We start from the raw sequence: 22716 nt of genomic DNA, 5'->3' as shown, positions 1-22716 counted from the left end.
TGGAGGATATGGAAGGAAAAACTTGACTTGATTCTGCCAGTGACCCTTTCATTTGCACCAGTCTTCAATCCTTAACTACCATCAACCCCTCTAATCACATCCAGTATTTGACTATTGCCTTAGCAAAAGAGGTAAGTTTCTTATCTTTCCCCACTTTTAAAAATTCTCGTAGAAGCATTCAATGTAGATGTTTTTTTTGTTTCTGTTAACATCTTTTTGTTTAAAGGCATAGAAGAGAAATTTCCTGGAAGAGAGCTATACCAAGCACAAGTGTACTTTCCTGAGGGGCTGAACCTCACAGGGCTACAGCCATCTCGGTGCCAGTCTGGCCCAGTGGGTTTTATTTGTTTTGACCATACATGGTTGATAGTTTTGAGCCTTCATTGTCCTCACTAACTTCCAAGCCAAGAAAGGGATTGGGGATGATGAACATAGGTTAGTACTGGCTTCTTCCTTTCCTACCAGTTCTTATGCTGTAGGCAGAAGAGGTGGCAGACAGGACTATGTGTGATAGGCCTGCCTGGCTCCCAAGTGAGTAAGAGTTGTCTGGTCTAAACCAGTCAACAAATCTTCTCAGTCTATACCTCTCAAATAGCAAAGGCTACCACTTTAGGGAGCAGAGTCCCCAGTTCTTTCTGCAGTGGGCAGAGTGCAATAAAATACATGCAGTGCCCTCAGCTGGGGGAGACTGGTAGACTAAGATGAGCAACTGGACAAATGGCAGTGTTTGGCTCAGATGGGGGAACACTAAGCAATGTCAGAGGGACGAGTAATTTTTCTGTTGTTGGACTTTCATTGAGATTCATAAATATGAATTGAGAGTCAGAGCTTGGAAGGGGGTGAAAAAGAAAAATCCTGAAACACACAGAGGGGAGCCCAGGGGTTTAGATGCCTGGATGCTTCATGGGGTATGCAGTGCTCTGGTTGCCGGGCCACCACCACTATCTACTGTTTGCGGATCATGCCCTTGATCGCTGACTCCCGGTTCACATATGTGGCCCAATAGACCAGATTGAATATGGCAAAGAGCACAGGAAAGATGATGCGGGAAATTTTGTCAACCTTGCTGACACTGTTGTAGGTCTTCGTCTCAGCAGGGCTGTCCTGCACATAGGTAGCCTTGGGTGAAGCAATAATTGTCGGAGTTGAGGAGGCACTGGGAGTGGCGCCCTTGGAGATGGTGGAGAACTCAGTGTCCTTGGCCAGGTTGATGGGATAGGTGGTCCCCACAATGTTGAAGGTGGTGCTTGTTTTCTTTGTTGGTGCTGCTGGTGTTTTCTTCTAGAGGTTGGGAAGGGGAGAAGAGGGGAGGAGGGAAGAATAAAACAGAAACTAATTAATTCATTATACACAGTACCTTCAGTGGCTACAGGAAGGAGGAGCTATGAGGGAAATTAAGAAACAGGGGCCATGAAGCCAATACATAGCCAGGATTTTGTCTAGGGTGAATTGAAGATGAGTTTGAAAACAGAAAACACACATCATCATGGCTCACTAGCTATGTGGCTTTGTCTGAGTCACTTCTCCTCTCGTAGCTCCAGTTTCTTCATCTGTAAAATGAAGATCAAAATAATTGGCAGGTTGTTGAGAGGATCAGATGATAGAATGGTGGTAGCAACCACAGGTTAACTACAGACTGTTAGTCATAAGTGGGGCCTTATATATTATATAGTTTGATAGATGAGAAAACTTAGCCTCAAACTAAATGTGTGAGCTCATACTAGCAACCTGGACTCTTGATTTTTATCCATGGCTGCATTATGCTGCTTTCTAGAGACATTTTGGGTTACCCAAGAAATAACTCCAAAAGAACATAATTTCTAAGTGGTATATCTTCCTTGAGGAAGAGAGCTTGGTGAGTCCGCAAAGTCATTTTGTCTTAAAGGCACAATAAATACTATGGTATGTATACATGCATCATTATGACAAACATCCCAGGCTTCATGCACTGTAATGTATTCAACAAGGTTGGGAACACACCAAGGTTTTCCACTCTTGCCAGATTTCATGCAGGAGACACAGCCTCGCCAAAGGGCTATGAAAATGACCTTTCTGAGACAGCAAAGGCAGAGACAGCAAAGGCAGAGACAGCTGAGGGCTTGCTATGGCATTGCCTTTTGGGCTTATGTTTCAGAGTAAAAACACCCAAAGTGGCAAAGGGAAGCAAGCAAACACACATGCCCATTTGTCCTCACATTATATGCACTCATGTACACATGGAGCCTCACTAGAATTCCCCTGTTGCTGAAGAAAAAAGAGGAGACAATATTTAGGCTTGAATCAGAACAGAGAAGCTTAGGGGCAGGGAAAGCAAGGGAGCAGGGCAGCCCTCATCTCTAGCCAAAGGCAGGGGCCTGGCTCATGGGCTATAGGCTACATGCTGCCTCATTCCTCACTCTAACCTATTCTCTCCTCCATCCCTCTTTGGCTTAGAAATGCTCCAATTTCATTTTTCAGCCACCTCACATTTCCTTTCTTGATGTTAATTTGCTTCTCAGAATTCAGGCTTTGTTTCTTTACTCCTCCATTTCCTACTTGTTTACATCCTAGCTGTCTCTATTCCTACCCTTTCTTATTGCCCCTTTCTCCTAATCTCTTTAATTTCTTTTCTTCTTTGCTTTAGAGTTCCCCTGATTTTATCTTTTCTCCTTTCAACCTCAGTGCCATTTACCTTCCTGATCCTAGTAATAACTTTTGCTCAATATTTACTAAATGTCTACTGGGTCAAGAAGGGTTAAGTGGAAAGGTTAAAAGGTAAGAGAGCTTTAGTCCCTGTCTTCTAAGAGTGCACAGGCCAGTGTGGGAGACAGCCTTATGAACACTGTCATAGAATGTAATCAGAGTTATAATAGATTTGAGCAAAGTGTTACGAGAATTCAATAAAAGGCGGGGGAGCAAAAACTAGGAGGTATAGGAAAAGGTGGCTCAGAGAAAGCAGTGGGTTTTGTGGTGTGGCTCACAGAAGATGAGCAGGAACTCATCAGATGAAGATGTACCAAAGGCCACTACATAGGCCAAGGGCAGTGTCTGAGGGATGTCAAGGAGTTTGTAGAGGCTGATTCACAGTGTGCATGGCAAAGAATTGCATAAACTAAGGGTGTGCAGACAGGAAGAGGTCAAATCCCAAAAGGTTCTATATGCCATGTTCTCCCACTCAGCCTGCCTATACTGATTTCAGTGTTTTCAATCAGGAAGGGCAAGCATCAAAGATGAGGGGGTGTTGATTTAAGAAAATGAACAGTCTGACTAGCAGAACATTTTAAAAGCAATGCTTTTTTTTTTTCTTTTTCTCTTTGAGGATTGCATCACATTGCTATAAGGGGAGGGTGGGGACAGAACTCTAGGGCTTCTAAGAACCTTGTAAATGCTTTAAATACTACATAAGACTCATTTATAATTAGCAAAGTCATTTTGTGAATAGATTCCTGCTGTTAAATGCTTTTGCTATTAAATATAATAGTGCTTTACTTGTTTGCCTGCTTACTTATTAATTTGTTTAGTAATCCTTTTTTTTAATAGGAATACCAAGAAAGAAAAACAAAACCACTGCCCTGATTTTGCTAGAAAGCTTTCATGTTATAAGCTGGTTATGACCAGGTCTCTGAAATAATAATTTGAACAACAAACACTTTCTTTAGCTCCATAGGTACTTTGTGTTCTATAGATGAGGAGAAGAAGGAATCAATCCAATCACACATATTTTTAAGAAAGGAAAATTATCTTTTAATTGTGCTCACCATTTCCAACAAAACATATATTAATCAGTCAGTGTATTTTTTACTGGCATTGTCAAGGAAGAAAATTAAAGCAAACGTTTTAGTATTGAGGAGGAGTTGCTTATTTTCTTGCAATTGAATTATATTGGTTCCCTATATGTTTGGGATTTTAATCTCTTATTACATTCATGGTTTGCAAATATTGTTTCCCATTCTGTAGGTTGCTTTTTCACTGTAGGTTGATTTCTTTCTTTGTAGTTACCATGAAACTTACATTACATTATAACATGCTAGTTTAGACTGATAAAAACTCTATACTTTGTGTTCCCATCTCCACTAATAGTTTGTTTTTGATTCCATAATTTGTATCTTTTTATATTGTTATCTTTTCTGTTTTAGATTTTTTATTGATTGTTTTAATTATACATGACAGTAGAATCCATTTTGATATAGTTATACAAAAGTTATATTTTAACAAATTCTCATAGCTGTTATTTTTAATAGTTTCATCTTTTAACTTTCATACTAAAGATGTAAGTGGTCTGCATATCACCATTACAGTATTAGAATATTAGAATATTCTAAATTTAACTTTTAGCAGTGTATTTTATACTTTCATATGTTCTTGTGTTACTAATTAGCAATTTTTCCTTTCAGCTTGAAGAACTTCCTTTTTCATTTCTTATAAGATGATTCTGGTAGTGATGAACTCCCTCAGCTTTTGTTTGTCTGAGAAAGTCTTATTTCTGCATTTCTGAAGGACAGCTTTGCATGATACAGTATTCTTCATTGTCATTTTTTTTTCCTTTGGCACTTGGAATTTATCATCACTCTCTCTTCTGGCCTATAAAATCTATACTGAGAAATCTACTATGATATATTGGAACTCCTTTACATGTGAGTTTCTGTTTTTTTCCCCTTTCAAGGTATTCTCTGTCTTTGATTTGCAATTGTTGACTATGATACATTTCAACTGAGTTTTGTTTGCAGTGAATCTGATTGGAGGCCTATGATCTTGTACCTGGATATTTATTGTTCTCCCCAGATTTGGAAAGTATTCTGCTATCATTTTTATTTAGATAAACTTTATACCCCATCGTTTTTCTTTTTCTTCTCAAACTCCTATGACTGTAGGATTTGCTCCTTTGACGCTGTCACATAAATCTTATAAGCTTTCTTTGTTGCTTTTTATACTTAATAATTTTTCTTCTCCAAATGTATATTTTCAAATAACCTATCTTCAGGTTCACAGATTATTTTTTCTGCTTGTTGAATTCTGTTGTTGATGTTCTCTATTTCATTCCATTTTCAATTTCAGAATTTGTTTCATTTTTTAACAAAATACTTTCAATATCTGTTAATTTGATATTTTTGTTCATTAATCATTTTCCTGATAACACTGAATTGTTCCTCTGTATTTTCTTGAAGTACACTGAGCTTTCTTAAACCAATAATTTTGAATTGTTTTTCAGGCAATTCACATATCTCCACTTCTTTGAGAGATTTCTTTCTGTGTGTTTCTTTTATGCTTTATTGTACTATTGCAGTAGAATATATCTTCCAATATTCCCCTAAAGCAGGATACCTGGGAGATGACATTTCTGTGTTCTTGCAGGCCTGAAAATGACTACTTTATATTTTCACTTAAGTGATACTTTGGTTATCAGTTGTTCCTCAGGTTTATGAGATTTACTGTTTCAGTGTTTTCTAATATCTAATATAGTTGAGAAATCTGTTTGTTATTTATTTGCAAATAATTTTTTTTTCTTTCTAGATAATGTATAGATTATCAATTTTGTTCCTAGATTTCTGAAATTTCATGAAGATGTGCATTTATGTAGGCACATAAAAACACTTATGGAGTCTGGAGTCTTAGGACTTTCCATGTAAATATTTCTGTATTAGTTCTTTCTTAATTTCTTTCCTTCCTGTTCATTCATTCTGTGATTTCTGAATTATATGAACTTCTTGGATTCTCAAAGTCTTGTACCTTAACTTTTCATCCCTACGTCTCTTACTTTTATGTTAACTCCCCTGCCTCCAGCTTAATGGGTGATTTTCTTCCTTTTATTTTTCTACCTCACTATTAAAATTTTTATTTTGGCAAGTATATTATTTTAATATCAAGAACTCTTCTTTATTCTTTGATTTTATTTTATATAGCATCTTGTTCTTTTTTAATGGAAAATATATACAAATTTATGGTGAAACCCAAGATATAAGTTGGATTTGTTTTTCTTAATTTTTTTTAAATTATTCTTTTATTTATTTATTTTTTGGTGCTGGGAATGAAATCCATGGCCTTGTACATGCTAGTCAAGTGTTCTACCACTGAGCTTCATCCTCAGCCCCTTCTCTTTAATTCTTGATATTATCTCTGTTCTCTCTTTCCGATGTTGTTGTCTTTTATTCTTTAAATCTCTGGTTCCTGTCTTACAATACAATTTGGCTTGGTGGTCCAAAGTGGGTCACAGGGTGTGTGTGCGCCCTGGAAGGGTACTCCTCATCTTCAGCTCCCCTCCCTGCCACTTTCTCTCCCTCCCTCTCTCTATTTACTGGCTACCATGAGGTTAAGCCCTTTCAGCTGCCATGCCCTCCTGCTATGATGCTCTGCCTCAGTACAGGCACATAGCAATGGAGCCAGCTATCCATGAGTTGAAACCTTAGAAACCATGAGCCAAAATAAATCTTCTCCAGTAAGTTGTTTTACTCAGATTTTGTCACAGTGATGAAAAGCTGACTAATAATGAAGGGAAATCTTGCTTTTCATTCTGTAGAGCATGTATCTGGATTAATAATTTCAAATGTTGGACAGGCTCTGGAGTTTTAAAAATCTGTATACATGCTTTTAACCAATCCACCTAGTTGCACCTCTGTTCTCTCTATTGTGCCTGATGTATCTGAACATTGAGTTTCTCCTGGGTTCTGCCTTACTCCAGCTTGATAAATAATTTATTATTCCTTCCATTCATATTCAATTTTCTAAAGATGTATTCAAATGTTTTGTTTGACTGACAAACATTTTCCAGCTTTCCTGGTATTTGTGGCTTTATAGCTATTTTATTAATTTACTGTCATTTTAGAGGTAATGTCAGAATAAGCAGTTATAAAACACATATACTTGATCCTCAGAAGCCCACAGTTCATTCATCTTTCAGAGTATAATTATACTGCAGTCATTTGTCTTCATTTAAAAATGAGGCTTTATTTCCATCTGTTCCATTTTTCTTCTATAATCTTTCCTCCTACGTTTTATCTAATCCCTGACAATAATACAGATCAGAAATAAATTTTTAAATCAGTTATAATATTTTAAAACTTTCATGCTCACTCATTCTAGCTTTATAAAGCAAATGAGTTTTAATAAGTCCCTCCAAAGGCAGAAAAAGGCTAAACTATGATTAAATTCTAGTATGCTGACTTAAAGTACTTTATGCCTATTTCTATGAGTCTCACTGTTCCTACACACCATGGAAGTATAAAGTATAGGATCTTCACATTATAGATACATTTATGCATTCCATAGTTTATTTTTAAAATGTTACAATCTGCTTCTTATAGAGAATGTAAATATTTTGACCACAGGGAAGGCTAAGAAGGAAGACTAAGATCATCATCTTTTCAAAAAAGTTTTAGACCATTGTTTTTGTTCCTTTTTTAAAAAAAAATTAATTTTCAACACTGTTTGGGTGGAGAAATGGTCATTATTTTTGACATCTACCTCAACAATTTCTCAGTCTACTCTACTTCTCTATGTTCAAACCACTTTAGTACCTCTTCCTGGCCACAAAAACAACAACAACAAAAACAAAGAAACCAAAAAAATCAACCTCATTTTTTCACAAGATATCCATGGTAGCCTTTCAGATATCTATAATTAGAAATAACCACCTTCTTGAAGTGTTTGCCCCTCCTCCAGTATATCAATCAAATTGAAAGAGTAAACTTCACAGGGTCAACCTATACAGAAGAAAATGAGCTTATCATCTCACTTGTTATACATTTTAACTCAGAACTAAATCAAATTGCAATTCTTAAATGTTGTGCCACATGGTAAGTTTACATTTGAATTTCTCCCATCTTCCAACATTACATTTCTTTTTCTTTTACATTTATTTTATTTATTTATTTTATTTGGTGCTGAGGATTGAACCCAGAGCCTCACACTTGCTTGGCAAGTGCTCTGCCACTGAGCTACAACCCAGCCCCCCAAAATTACATTTCTAATGTGCAATCGTTTTTAAGATTTTACATCCCAGAATTTTTGATTTAAAAAATGTTGCCTTTTAACTTTAGATTGTCCTTTCAAACTTCAGAAATTCTTTTTGATTTTTAATTCAAAAATACTCCTCTCCCAAGTTATTAACATTCACTAACACTCCCTTATAAATGTGAATCTTATTCCTTATGTGTCTTCATCTGAGTCATTGATGACAACATTTGAAGGGTTACAAAAAGCATGAATTATTCTCAGGGATCTCTATTCAAGTTAATGTCAATCCATCAGTGAATTCTATTTGAATTCAATTGGTCAACCAATTACATCAGCCTAATGATAACTATTTTTAACTACTTTCTATTCACCATGGAGGCATAATGCAAAGTTACTCAAATTACTTGATAAAATCTATGACATTTCCTGATCTACCAGCTCATTAAACCTTTTATAAAGGTCATAAGGTTAGTTTGTCATAATTTTCTCTTAGCAAACTCAGGTTATATATTCCTTATTATGTTAATTGCTCTTAAAATATCTGTTTAATAATATATTCTAGAAATATTTAAGTTTACTATGTTAGAGTTAGTATATCTTTGCTTCCTTTTCCTCTCTCAATCCAAATAAAACAACAAGGCAAATAAAGGAAACTAAAACTTTATCTTGTTTTTGTTTTCTTTTATGAAGTGCTGAGGACCAAGCCCAGGACTTTGCACATGCTAGGCAAGCAATCTACCTCAGCTATATTCTCAGTCCTAAAAATTCATGTTTTGATGAAACTTAAATAATTTTATAACCTTGATCTCAAAAAGTGGCTAGTATGGCTTCAGAGAGGAAAAAAATGATCTTTGTTTTAAAATAAAATCAGTGTCATGCTGGTAGTTAAAATATCCTGTAATTCTTTTTGACCACCATAAAGGTCAGAGAAGGTAGGGAGTGGAAAATTAAAAGATAATGCAAAGTTACATGCATATACACATACATAGAAGTGTACCATATATAGAGTGCTTTCCTGTGAGTAAAGGAAACTTCTTGCAAGGTAGAAGCAGAATCACTACTCATAAGAGCTTATATAGACAACAAATGCTAGTCAAATATGAACTTGATACTTCTCATTCTCGACTACTCACTATTGTCCTTCTCACTCTCACTCATGCCCTCCCTAAATTGATGCTTCCACCTATAGCAGGGCTAGTAAATAACACCTCTAAAGAAACTTTAAGTGATAACTGAAGAAAAATTACCATGTTGAAAATGGTAAGGGACATGAAAGATAGGTTTATGAAAATAAAATGGAAAATAAAGAACTAAAATTATTAGAAAAGAAATGATATGAAAGATCAAAAAGTTCTATGATATGCATAATTTGACTTTCTAGGAAGAGAACATAACAAGTATTTTTTTTTATACTAGAGATTGAACCCAGGGGCACTTAATCACTGAGCCACATCCCCAGCCCCCCTTTTTTTTTTTAAATTTAGAGTCAGGGTCTCACAGAGTTTCTTAGAGCCTCACTAAGTTGCTGAGGTTGGCTTTAAACTAGAGATCCTCCCAAGCCACTGGAATTACAGTCATGCACCACTGCTCCTGGCTAGTATATATTTTTAAGGAAGATTTTCTGAAAAATAAGGTAATGAATCTATAGATTTAAAGGCCAATGTTGTATCCTGGGAAAATTTTACACAGATTAGGATATATCTTTGTTAAGTAACTGGACTTCACAAATAAAAGATACATTTATATGGGCTTTTAAGTAAAGTCTCCTATACTGTGAAAAATTGTCAAGGTGTCTCTAGATTTCTGGAAAAAAACATCAAATGCCAGAATTGATTATAGCAACCAAAGTCTGTAGTCATCAGAGAAAGAGAATGCATCCCATCCACTGCACAACAGCCCGCTTATAATTCAAGTAGAAACACAATGGACAGATATTTTATGCATTTAAGAAAGTACAAAATATGGTTCCCATGGGACCTTCTTAAGGAAACTTCTATAAGATAACCTTGAGGTAACCAACCAATGAATGGAAAAATTGGGAAAAAAGAGAACTATTTAAAGAAAAGAACCCATTAAGATGTAGAACTGGGGTGGGGATGTGGCTCAAGCAGTAGCGCATTTGCCTGGCATGCGTGCGGCCCGGGTTTGATCCTCAGCACCACATACAAAGATGTTGTGTCCTCCGAAATCTAAAAAATAAATGTTGAAAGTTCTCTCTCTCTCTCTCTCTTTTTTAAAAAACAATGTAGAACTATGATGAGACAACTATAGAAATTGTGGCCTTATAATAGTAATAAAACAAGTTTGGGAGATGAAAGGAACTGGTAGAGCAAGATGGAAAGAGTTAGGATTAGTATCCTGGTTTCCTTATACAGTAATAGTTGGGTGGGGACCAACAGATGATTTTCACCCCTGATAAATCAAGACATAGAGAGACAAACATTTAAGCAAACAGAAGTAATAACTTGACTAAGTATATTAATAAAACTAACCCCAAATAATTATGATAAAATAGATAGACTAAGAAAGTGTTAATAAGTTCTATTTAAATAAGTAGTTAGAGTCTATTTCAAAAATTTGCCAACTCACCATTTTGTACTCTTTGGAAAATGTCTTTTCCCCCAGCTTGAAAAATCTTCATTACCATTTCTATTCTCTGTGATTCTTTGAAAAGTACTAAAACAATTCTGTGTTCATGTGCCAGTTCTTTCTATCATATTTAATAATATTCATCTAGATTTATATTCCTTAACTCATTTAAGGGATCAAAGGAAGAAAAATCTTGATTCCACATTCATAATTAATTCCTACTAATCAGTTGGTTTATTTTTTCCTCCCTTCTTTACCATTTACCCACCAATCCAACCAATATTTTTTTTAGAGTAGAAAAAGTTTATTTGGGGCTCATAGTATAATAGGAGTTCACTTGATGCCTTGACTATGGCTTTGAAACTTATGTTTTTTTTTTTTTCTTTTTCCCAAACTTCTCCTCCCTGATCTCCCTTTCCCTGATCTTCTCTCTGATCTCCCCTCCCTAATCTCATTTTCTCTGAATCACCTCTATAAAACCTCCCTGTTCATGCTGAAGGGCAGAAACACAGCCTTTGAGACAGGAGTCTGCTGTGTTTCTCCTTTGTAGCAACCCAACAATAAACTATCTCTTTCCTTTTTCTCAAAACTGTGTCCTCGTTATTGGATTGGCATCTGGGACAAGGTCCAAGCTTTGGGCAACAATAGTTTCAGTGGTCTCAGTCCATATATGGCCAACTCCATTAGCTCTAGGCCAGAGATGAGACAGAAGGGTGTGGAGAGGAAAATGGCTCAGGACATCACTCCAGGAAGCAGAGAGAGACTCCGCTCCTAACCAACATTTATTCAGCATTTATAATGTGTCTGCTGTGCAAGGATACAGATAAGTCCCTGCCCTCAAGTTGTTCACAGTCTAACAAGGAGCCAAACAAATATTTTTAACATAAATAAATTATTTTAATATCAGAAGTACCCTCCCACATAAAAGTTAAACATCTCTAAATGATTCTAGAAAGGCTCTATGGAGAAAGTATCATTTCAATTGGCTCTCACCAAGCATGGGGGACAGAAATAGCATTTAAGTGGAGAATAAAAAATAAGCAAATATGCTGGGTACAGTAGCACATTTTTTTCAGGAGGCTGAGGCAGGAGGATCACAAGTTTAAAGCCAGCCTCAGCAACTTAGCAAGGCCATAAGCAACTCACTGAGACCCTGTCTCTGAACAAAATGTTAAAAGGGGCTGGCACTGTGGCTTAGTGGTTCAATTCTTAGTGGTTAGACCCTGGGTTCAATCCACAGTGCCCCCCCCCAAACAACAATAACAACAATCAAACAAACAAAAATAAGCAAAGACAGAAGGAATGATGATCCATTTGGTTTGACTGTAAAGTAAATGTACCAGAAGGTGATGTGCAGAGGTGGCTCTAGAGATTTTTCATTGGATTTAACATAGAGTGCAAGCTTCCAGGGGACTTTGTAAAAACAATGGGTTTCCCTTGAATCTAGCAGGATCACACTTACATTTGATAATGATGATGTAAACCCTCCATGGCACACCCTCTATGGACTGAGAACACCTGCTCTCTTTTCATTGCCCCCCCCCCCCCCCCCCCCCCCCCGACAAAACTCCAGCTTGCCAGAAGCACTCCAGTTGAGAATTGGATTGATGACCCCAGTGAATAGCACACAGCCCTGCCCAGTTCCTGCAGGCTATAGGCTGCTCACTCCTGGTCTCAATACAGTTCTCTCAGGGAGTGCTTCCTAGCTCTCATTTGTTGTGTATCTCACCTTCATTTCCAGGGCTTCTGGTACCTTCTTGCCTTCCCAAGCCCAACTCCGCTTGGTAAAGTAGTTGACAGTGGCAAATTCAATCAGTGCAGAAAATACAAAGGCATAACAGACGGCTATGAACCAGTCCATGGCCGTCGCATATGCCACTTTAGGTAAGGAGTTTCTGGCACTGATACTCAAGGTGGTCATGGTGAGAACAGTGGTGACACCTGGAGAGAGATAATATGAGAACAAGTTGCAACTGGAATGTGTTGAGAGTCTACTTGATGAGCTTACCAGATTCCTACTTGAAATGGTCCATTTAAAGTAAAATACACAGATATCAAAGCCGAATGGATGGGTCCACCTTGTAGTCACTCTATGTCAATTGGCACAGAGATAGGAATATTCAGTGCAGACCTTCTAACAGTTGTCCCTTAACCTGTACTTAAACATGTCTACTGAAGAGTAAAATTAGTTTATTTGATAATAAGAGAGTCTTAAAATTAGAAAAACCCACTTTTGAGCTGAAATTTGCATTCTCTTTAACTACCAGCCCACTGACTGCTCTTAGAGTTCCTTTTGTGACAAAAAGAAACATTCCACTCCCTCCTTTCCAGAACAGGCCTTCAGAGACCTGAAAAATGGGACCTATGATTTTGTGATCCTACTCATCTCCAGAATGGGTATGGAGACCCATGTTCTCCTTATGAAATTTTCTTGTTCACTGCCTTCTGCATCTTGGTGGTTCTATTCTGAACAGGCCAAAACTGAGTGCAAGATTCAGAACATGGTTTGAGGGGCTGGAGCTGTGGCTCAGTGGTAGAGCACTTGCCTAGCACGTGTGAGGCCTTGGGTTCAATCCTCAGCACTGCATTAAAAAAAAATAAATAAAATGAAGGTATTGTGTCCATCTACAACTAATTTTTTTAAAAGAACATGCTCTGAGATCTGTATGGTTTTCAGTTCTTTAATTCTAGACTTTCTTCTAATAATGAAATAACTATTGTGGAAAATCGTCCTGTAGTCACACCACACTTTAGGTCTCTGATACAAAATCTGTGTCTTGTGAGTTTTTGTAAAACCAGAGCTTTTGTTTATATAAATTGATCTAAATCATTCACACTTCAAGAAGGAACAATCACAACTTCTTTCTAAGTGCTGACATGCTGAAGAGGATGGGAAATATGAGCCTTATGAGCCTGGGTCAAGTAGAGCATGGAATGAAGTCATAATTCTATCCAGAGAGTCAACAATATGTGTTGCAGCCTTGGGGTTTCCATTCCCATCTTGCTCCATTGTGAACCTTACTTATACTTGCTGTATACATGACAATCCAGACTGAAACACAGACTCAGTGCGATTTAAATAGAGACCCTAAAAGAATACTTTGCATGAACTAGGTAGGGAGTCATCAAGCTGATTTGAAAAATACTACACATTTCAAGCCATGTTAGGAATCAGCCATGTAACTAGTATCTATTTAAAATAATTTGAATGCATAATCTGGTAAACTCTAAGAATGAACCCAAGACTCAGTAACCTTCATATCATACCAAGGTAGGAGTAACTTAAGGAAAAAGAAGCTACTTCATTTATGGTTATCAGCAAACACAATTTTCCACCCTGGCACATGCACAGCATTGTGCATGTGATTAGCTGGAGAGAACAGAACTGCAAAACACATTTCTTCACTATATCTCAGTAGAGATGTTTTAGGGTTTAATTAGAACTGTCATCTTATGGAGAGCTCTTAGCTGGTCAGACTTGGTAGACTCTTAATCAAAAATTCAGAACACTTTGTGCATGGGCAAAGAGAATCTAAGTATTTTAAAAAAGAGATCCAGCCTGTTAACCAGTGCTTTTCTTTCAAGACTCTTCTAGAAAGCTCTTCTTGAAAGGCTCAGGTAGCACTGACTGACCCTTCACTTCTTTTAAGCACTTCTAGTTCATTTACTTGATTACATGGGGTAGCCAAACTGCATGTGTGATCAGTGCAATGAAAATAAAATTGTATAGTCGGAACTCATTTGTTCCTGGCTTCCTTCACTTGGCATAATATTTTAGGTTCATTCATGTTTTTCATTTATCTTTAGTTATTCCTCTTAATTTCAGACGAAATGTATTGAAAGAATATAATTTATTCATGTATTCTGGGAGATCTATTAGTAGACATCAGGATTGCTTCCAATAATTGACAACTATAAACAAAGGTGTTTGGATGATCACATGTAAGTATTTGTAAGAGTGTATGCTTTCATTTTTCTTGGTAAATATCTAGGGATGGAATTGCAAGATCATATGGTGACCATATGTTTAGTTTCATATGACACAAACTGTTTTTTAAGTAGTTGTAACATTTAAAATTCCCAGAAGATATAGGAGAGTTTCAGTCAGCATGCATCTTTGATTTATGAAAATTAAATATTAATTGGTACACTTATCCCTGATAGTGAAAGCCCATAGAGCATTTTATATTCATGTATCACTAACTTAACTTATATAGATTATATTATAGTGTAGTATTTTATTCTAAACATGTTATTGACCGAATAAATCACTTGTTATTATTTTATACACTCAATTCACATTACCATTACTCATATTTTGTTTTATTTTTATTCTTGTTTTTAAATACACCTTCAACCTTCTTTCAAGGATGGTTCTCCTTTTGTTTCATAAATAACCTTTAGTGTTTCCTTGAGTGAGGATCGGATGGTAATAATGGATGCTTAGCATTTTATTTTATTTTATTTTATTTTGTCTAAAATGTCCTGTTTTTGTTTTTGTTGATGTCAGTTGTCAGTATGTTTGTTATCACTTTAAAGACAATGTGTTTTCTTCTAGGTTATTTTTAAGACCATTATGTTCTTTTTGCTTTTTGTTTCCAGAAGTTTCACTATGATGTGTCCTTATTTTCATGTCTTAATTTATCCTACTTGATTTTATAGATTTTAAAGTGTTTATTGGTTATTTATACATAATAATTGGCTTCATCTTGACATAATTTAATTTGTTGTAACTCAATCCCCAGTACTTACCCTTTTCCTTGCCTCCTCCCTCCTCTTGTTCCCTTCCCTTTACTGATCTATCTGCTATTTACTTACAGGTTTTCTTTTTTAAAGTAGTACTTTGTGAATATACATGATGTTGAGATTCACTGTGGTATATTCATATATGTACATAAGAAAGCTGGTCAGATTCATTACACTTTTCCTCCCTTATCCTGTCCCTACTTTATATCTTTCTTCAGGTTGTACAGTGATCAGCCAATACCTCTTAAATTTTTCATCAGTACCATTCTCTCACTTCTCTTCTTCTAGGATTCCAATTAGGCCATCTCAAAAACATTGTATGTCTTTTCTCTCCTATGTATTTTACATTTGTGTCCTTTTAAGTTATCTTCTTCTGCCCTATCTTCCAATTCATGGATTATCCTTCCACTATGTATAAACCATTGATATTTAATCTGTATTTTTCAGTTCTACAATTTCCAATATTCTCTCTGTGTGCATGTGATATATTCTCTCTCTCTCTCTCCAACTGTCTATCATTCTCTCATTTAATTTCCATGCATCTGCCAGATTTCTCACATTTCTTTAATCTACTTAAATATAGTCATCATGGCTTTTTGAAAGTCTATATCTAATGATGCAAATGTATATGTAGGAGAATACCAAGATTATAGGGTAAACACATTTTAAACTTTCAAAATGTTTTTTTTTTCACTTTACATTCCCACCAGTAGTGTCTTACAGTTCCAATTGTTCATGAAGCTCTCTAGTATCTGACAATATCAATCTTTTTAAATATGACCATGCATGTGTTTAAACTGATATCTCTGTGAATTTTTACTTTATGTTTCCCTGATAAAAATGATAAGGATCTTTTCATACACTTATGGGCATGCATGTGTGTGTGTGTGCGTGTGTGTGTGTGTGTGTATAAAAAGATCCTTATCATTTTTATGTATGTAAAATTTATATATATGCCCATAAGTATATGAAATCTATCTATCTATCTATCTATCTATCTATCTATCTATCTATCTATATCTTTATATCTATATCTATCTCTCTATATATCTATATCTATCTATCTATCTAATTGGATTCTTTGCCTTTTAATCATTGAGTTGCAGGAACTTTTGATATTTTAGGAATATATGTACTTTATAAGTCTTATGCATATGCACAATGTTTTATCCAAGTCTATGCTTGCCATTTTATCTTCTTAATGTTACCCTTTGATTAACAGAAATTGTTAAATTTGATGAAATTGAATGTATTAGTTCCTTTTCTTTGGTGTTATTAATTTTTTTGCAATAAGGAATTTCTGCCTACCAAATGATGCAAAGATATTACTTTAGATTTTCTTCTAAGAGCATCATAATTTTAGCTTTTATTTTCAAGTCTACGACCAACTTTAATTTAATTCTCTACAATGCCATCTTTGTGATAAATCAGGTTTCCAGACACATGGGCATGGATCTATTTTTCAGCTCTCTATAGTATTTCATTTATTTATTTTTCTTTTCTTTATGCCAATAACAGAGTCTTAATTACTATAGCTTTTTAATCATTTTTGACACTTTTGTGGGGAAAGTCTCTCTGCTTTGTTCTTCTTTAGAAGAATACTGGCTATTTTTGGCTCTGCATTCTTACATAAAAATTCTGCAATCACTTTTTAAATTAACATTTCAACTTGGAGGCTTTCACATCAATGTAGTTACTGTAAATATGAATTCTAAATTAGTATGAGGCTAAGATTAAATTAAAAAATAAATTCTCAAAGAATCCCATATTTCACACAGCGCCCAGGCAAAAATAAAAATGCTTTTTTGTTGTCTCCTGCACTGATAAGTGTGTTTTTCTAGTGCTCTCTTACATTGAGGGTATGACCCTTCAATGGTATTGAATTTATGGCCAGTGTCTTTGCATTAATGTCCTATACTTTTTTTTTTATTGTTGGTAGTTCAAAACATTACATCTATTTTGATAAATTTCACAGTTTGATTCAAAAGGGTTATGAACTCCCATTTTTACCCCGTATACAGATTGCTGAATCATAAAAGTATAGGACATTGATTCAGCAATGTCCTATACTTTTATGTAACAAATTGCCGGAAATTTAGTGACAAAACAACACAAATTTATTCATACACTAGATGTCTGAAATAAATTTCATTGGGTTCAGGTCAAGGTGTCAGCAGAAATGCACTGCCTCTGAATTCTCTAGAAGAATAATCTGTTGACTTTTCCGTCTTCCAGAACTACACAATTTGGATTCCTTTTCTAGTGGACCCCTTCCTCCTTCTTCATAGCCAACAGAAGAACATATTCCAATCTGTCCTATTTCTATCATCTCACTGCTTTTTTTCTCTGTAGTCAAATATCCTTATCACTTTTGGAACACTTGTGATTGCATTTAGGGCCCATGTAGAAGGTACAGGATAATCTTCCCAGCTTTTGAACTTAATCACCTCTTCAAAGTTACTTTTGCCATATAAGGTTATATTCACAAGTTCCAGGGACTTGACATGAATATCTTTGGGGGCCACTATTTAGTGTAACACAACCTTAGTTGTAACCCCCAACTTTACTTAGGCTCCATGCCTTCCTTGAATAACCTTAAAACTAAAACTTTTTTTAACCCAAATGGGTAATCCTTTCACTCATCTTCGTACTAGAGTATCAGTTCATGTGATGGAGACTGCACTTTTTAATTCCCTCTTCCATGGGGCCTTTAAATATTTCCTTTAATGTTTTTGACATTAGATGTTAACTTAAAAGAATGCTTTCTTATCTAGTGTTTTTAGGAATTTGTAGAGCAGGATTTTTCAGGATCTCTACTTTTTATATTTCCCAAAATGGGCACCTTTAACCCACTCCCACATAGCTTCTGCTAACTCCATTTCACTAGAACTGTTCTTTCCAAGATCACTAACATGAAGTATACCACAATACCCAACAGATAGTTTGAATATGCATCCTCTGTTGACTTCCATGATGTCATACCCTTCGAATTTTTTTCTTTTTTCTTTAAGATAACTCTTTCTCTTTCTCCACTGTTGTTTCTTCCTAGGCCTGACCTGAAGTGCTACTAATTTCTGAAACATCATTTACTATTTATTTAATGACATGGTAGAGCTTCAGGATATTGGTAGTAATGATTTCTGTGTGGGGCCATGGAAGTAGTTTAGTATCCCAAAAGAATTAATTAATATTTATGTCTTAAAAATCTTTCAGCAGGAGGAACAGGCAGAGAATATTTTGTATGCTTTAAGTATCTGGGGAAAAAGTGCTAATGATATTTAAATCTCTTCCTAGACATCAGAAAACTCATACTGAGTAGATTTTCTGATTATAGGTATTTTAAAAGAACTCTACAAATTGTTTGCAGCATTTACTGAATATTAGCTAATTCATATTTTCAAAAAAGCTAAAGTAAAAGCAGCATAGTCAGATGCTCACACCAAAAAAAAAAGGTTCTCTAAAAAGCTCCAAATTACTTCTATGCTGTCAGCTTGGTTTCCTACCCTTTACTTTCTTCAGTCTGCACTGAATACTTCCCTTTTCCACTGAAGGTTCAGTTCCTTTCCTTACTCCTGGGGCAATCCTGACTGAGGAGGGCAGAATTTCAGTAATCTTACTTCAACACTCCTCTTATTCCACATCCTTTTTAAGAATTCAGTTGCCTGAAATCCTAGAACCTGATGATTTAGTTACTATTGTGGGGCTTGCTCCTTAGTTACCTCTAGGAATTGTTCTTCAACCTTTCTCATCTCTTCTCTGACTACCCATAGTTGTCTTTTCAAATGTATCTTCCTCATTTTCCAGCAAGCAACACTTACCAAAGACTGTGCGGGCAGGGACAGACTCTCTGTTGAGCCAAAAAGACACTTGTGACAGAATCACAGTCATGATACATGGCAAGTAGGTCTGGATTACAAAGTAGCCAATTTTTCGCTTGAGATGAAAATGGGTTGTCATGACAACATATTCTCCTGGAGAGAGAGTAAAATTAGGCAGTATGTAGTCACATAAACATTGTTAAAGCAAGTTGGGCCCTAATTCAGTTCACAAAGTTCCTTATTATATTTAAGACAAGACATCCTAGCACCTCCCAAGCATGTAGTCAGAGCTCTTTAATAATCATGAAATAGTATGTTTTTGGTGTGCCAATATTGCTTGCTCAGAGCAATTTTGGCACCAATACACTTAAATAAATGCATGTTCTCACTTAAATAATATTAAGACACAATGATCTCTTCTACAGTGCTTGCTTTGTGACAGGCACTCACCTAGCACTTTAACTTTATTAACATATTTAATCTTTGCAACAACCCTATGACATAGGTGCTATTTTACTCTAATTTTATAGATGAAGACACTGAGGTAAAAAGAGACATATGTTCTAATTGGTTTATTTGGTTGAAGCCAAAAGTTTACATAGCAGAGTGTGGGCTGATCAGCAGTGTTTCACACCCAAAGTTTACATCAAAATGTACTCCACCATAATGTATAAGTAAAAAGAACCGATAAAAAGATTTCTACTTATTTAGATTTATTCCCATGTACTTAATTTTTTCTAAACCATGTTAAAATGTTTTATAAATTGCATTTATCATTCATTGCAGATAAATAGAAATAAACTTACTTTGCTCTGTGGGAAAAAAACAGTGAGTACTTATTGAACTTTTATTATGTGCCAAACAACAGCCTTCTAAGGCATGTACTAATTATTACATGATAAAATGCAATAGTCAGTTCTCACTTTTCTGGATTTGTCAGTAGTGTTTTACTTGTTATGGATTGAGTTGTGTCTTTCCAAAAGATATACCTTATTTGAAATTAAGACTTTTGCAGATATAATTTGTTAAAACAAGGCCATACCAGAGTAAGAAGAGGGAGATACATAGAAAGACACAGGGAGAGATTGGGGGTGGTTCATCCACAAGCCAAGAAGAGCTAAAGATTGCTGCTGTCCATCAGTAGAAGGTAGGAAGAGGTATGGGACAGATTATCACTGAGTCTCCAGAAAGAAACTCAGACGCTATCCCTTTTCTAGTAGAGACACTCTAACTGTTTACCATCTCCCAAAGAACAAAAGACAAATTCCCCCAATTAGCCCAGAAAGACCCCTTAAATCTGACCACACTAATACCTCTCTTATCAGAGTTTCATAATTTTCACTTCTATTACTCCAGCCACATTTCATTGTGGCATTATTCACAACTCAGGCAATTTCCCACTTTCTTACCCTACCCACTTCATTTTACCTACGTCTAGGAAGCACCATCTGGTCATCCAAACCTCAGTATATAATCCATCTTGTGTGTGTATTCTCATCTTAGCTTGTTTACATGGACATGAAAAATACACATAGGCTTATTTTTAATTTAGCAATGATCTCATACAAAACTATGTCATGTTTTCCTCATTATAATTTTGGAGCTACCCTTTTCTTTCTCTCTGCTTCTTTTTCAACCTCTTTGTCCTGTGTGTGTCCATCTGCTTATCTCTTTCTGTCTCCCTATTTCTTTTTCTTCCCTCTCTTTTTCAACTGAAAATGAATTGAAAAAATTATTTTTCCTGAAAGTTTGACTTATTAATGATATTTCTGATAATGTGAAATATTTATTTTTAAAAATATTTTATTTATTTTTTAGTTGTAGTTGGGCACAATACCTTTATTTATTTTTATGTGGTGCTGAGGATTGAACCCAGGGCCTTGCACATGCTAGGTGAGTGCTCTACCATTAAGCCACAACCCCAGCCCTAATGTGAAATATTTAATACATAAATGTAAAATGTATTATTCATAAATTACATTCTATGGATCTGAAAGGCAAAGCAAATGCACTTCTCAAAGGCTTATTAAATTTTAACAATTTGTTTTGAGTGTTCTGACATATTTTTCTGCAGTACTATCCTTTTGTATATTTTCTTTCCCTCTGTAATGCTGTCTCCTTAGATAGATAGAGAACTGAAATCTTTTACCAGGTTGGGGAGATTCTCCATCTCTTCCCTTTTAATGCACACTATCTGGGTCCAGAAACAGTAAATAGGACAGTGAAAAGCCACTTTTGCATATTCACAGGTATTCATACACAAGATAGTTTTATATGGATGAAAATTACAAATGAACTTTTAGGAAATTTAGCAAAATAATCCATTGTATCAGTTAATTGAATCAGTTTTTAAAAATACAGCTCTGATATTTTGTTTCTCTCCACATTTTTTCTCTGCCAAAGTGAGAACTGAAGCATTAATCAGATTGGAAGATTTTTTTTCTCACTTCACTCATCCTGTTTTTGCCCTTGTGCCCCAGCTTATTAAGCTTATTAAATGCCATCTGTGTTGTGTGTGAAATATTCAAGGGTACCATATAAAACATAATGCGTATGTATTCACAAATTAGTTATTATCTATGGATGAGAAATGCAGAATAGTTGAGTAAATTAATGATTTACATAACTGAATACATCTTTCTGAAGTGGACTGTCATATTCCCTCTTTCCTTTTCTCTATTGCTGCCTCTCTCTGTATTTGTTATTATGAAGGATGACCCTTTATAAGTGGTTTGGGGAATTTCTCCCCTGCCTTTGTACTCCAGCCTATTAAGCTCCATCTGTGTTAAATGTGAAATATTTTAAGGTACAGTGTGAAACATATTCTCAATTTGACTAATTTTTAAGGTTGCAAAATACACAAGAGGATTAACTCATTATACAACTTAAGTGAATATCCTTTTTAAATCTGTTTTTGGTATTTCTTCATCTTTCTATCTCTGTTCCTTGGTCTTTATCTTGCCTTGTGTTCTTTTTATTTCCATTTCTTTGATCTGTCTTTGTGTATTTTTCAGTCTCTCCCATGCTACATATCTGGAGATGACATACACCAAGATGATAACAATCAAACTATTACTCTAACAAATGATTAAATTTCTAGAAAAGATGGAAAAATAACATCATGTATCCAAACAACTATCCTTCTATAAAATTAATACAATAATTTGCTAAATGAGGGAAAATAGAATTAATGCTGAAAATAGAGAATATTGTCCACAACTAATGGCAGATTTTGAAAAATTTCATATACTTATTTCACACATATTTGAGTCTGAAACAAAAAGTCTTCTTACAGCTACTTCATACTGAGCATTTAGAGAGAAAGCCAGTCATACCAAACAGAATATCTATACACTGTAGGACTTTTCTTTGGCAGAGCCTCCCATTCATATGCTAGACCTTACATGGAGGAACATATTTGGGATTCAGAAGGGAATGTTCATAATTTGTAGTGACAATGAAAATAATATTCATATATGGAAAAGTAATAATACTGATATGGATCCTATAGTAAAACAAAGACTTCCACCCACATTTGTTCCTAAACTACCCATCTTATTCTTTTTCCTCTATGTTATTACAGTTAATAGTTCCTTATTCATATTCCTAGAAATATTATATATATATATATATA

At 35.4% G+C, this 22716-nt stretch overlaps 1 protein-coding gene across 1 annotated transcript in view; it reads right to left on the bottom strand.

Annotated features, from left to right (window-relative positions):
- Positions 1–945: 945 nt before the first annotated feature.
- Gabra3 (gamma-aminobutyric acid type A receptor subunit alpha3) overlaps positions 946–22716 on the bottom strand; it is a 122741-nt gene continuing 100970 nt past the window's right edge. The window contains exons 7-9 of the mRNA XM_026403517.2: positions 19083–19235; positions 12248–12459; positions 946–1281 (exon numbers count right to left, since the gene is read on the bottom strand). Coding sequence (XP_026259302.1) covers positions 946–1281; positions 12248–12459; positions 19083–19235 — 701 coding nt within the window. The remainder of the gene's footprint in view (positions 1282–12247; positions 12460–19082; positions 19236–22716) is intronic.

The sequence above is a fragment of the Urocitellus parryii genome, chromosome X, assembly GCF_045843805.1.
Source record: "Urocitellus parryii isolate mUroPar1 chromosome X, mUroPar1.hap1, whole genome shotgun sequence".
In the NCBI taxonomy this organism is placed as follows: domain Eukaryota; kingdom Metazoa; phylum Chordata; class Mammalia; order Rodentia; family Sciuridae; genus Urocitellus; species Urocitellus parryii.
The sequence above is the reverse complement of the archived record's forward strand: the minus strand, read 5'-3'. Positions and strand labels throughout refer to the sequence as shown.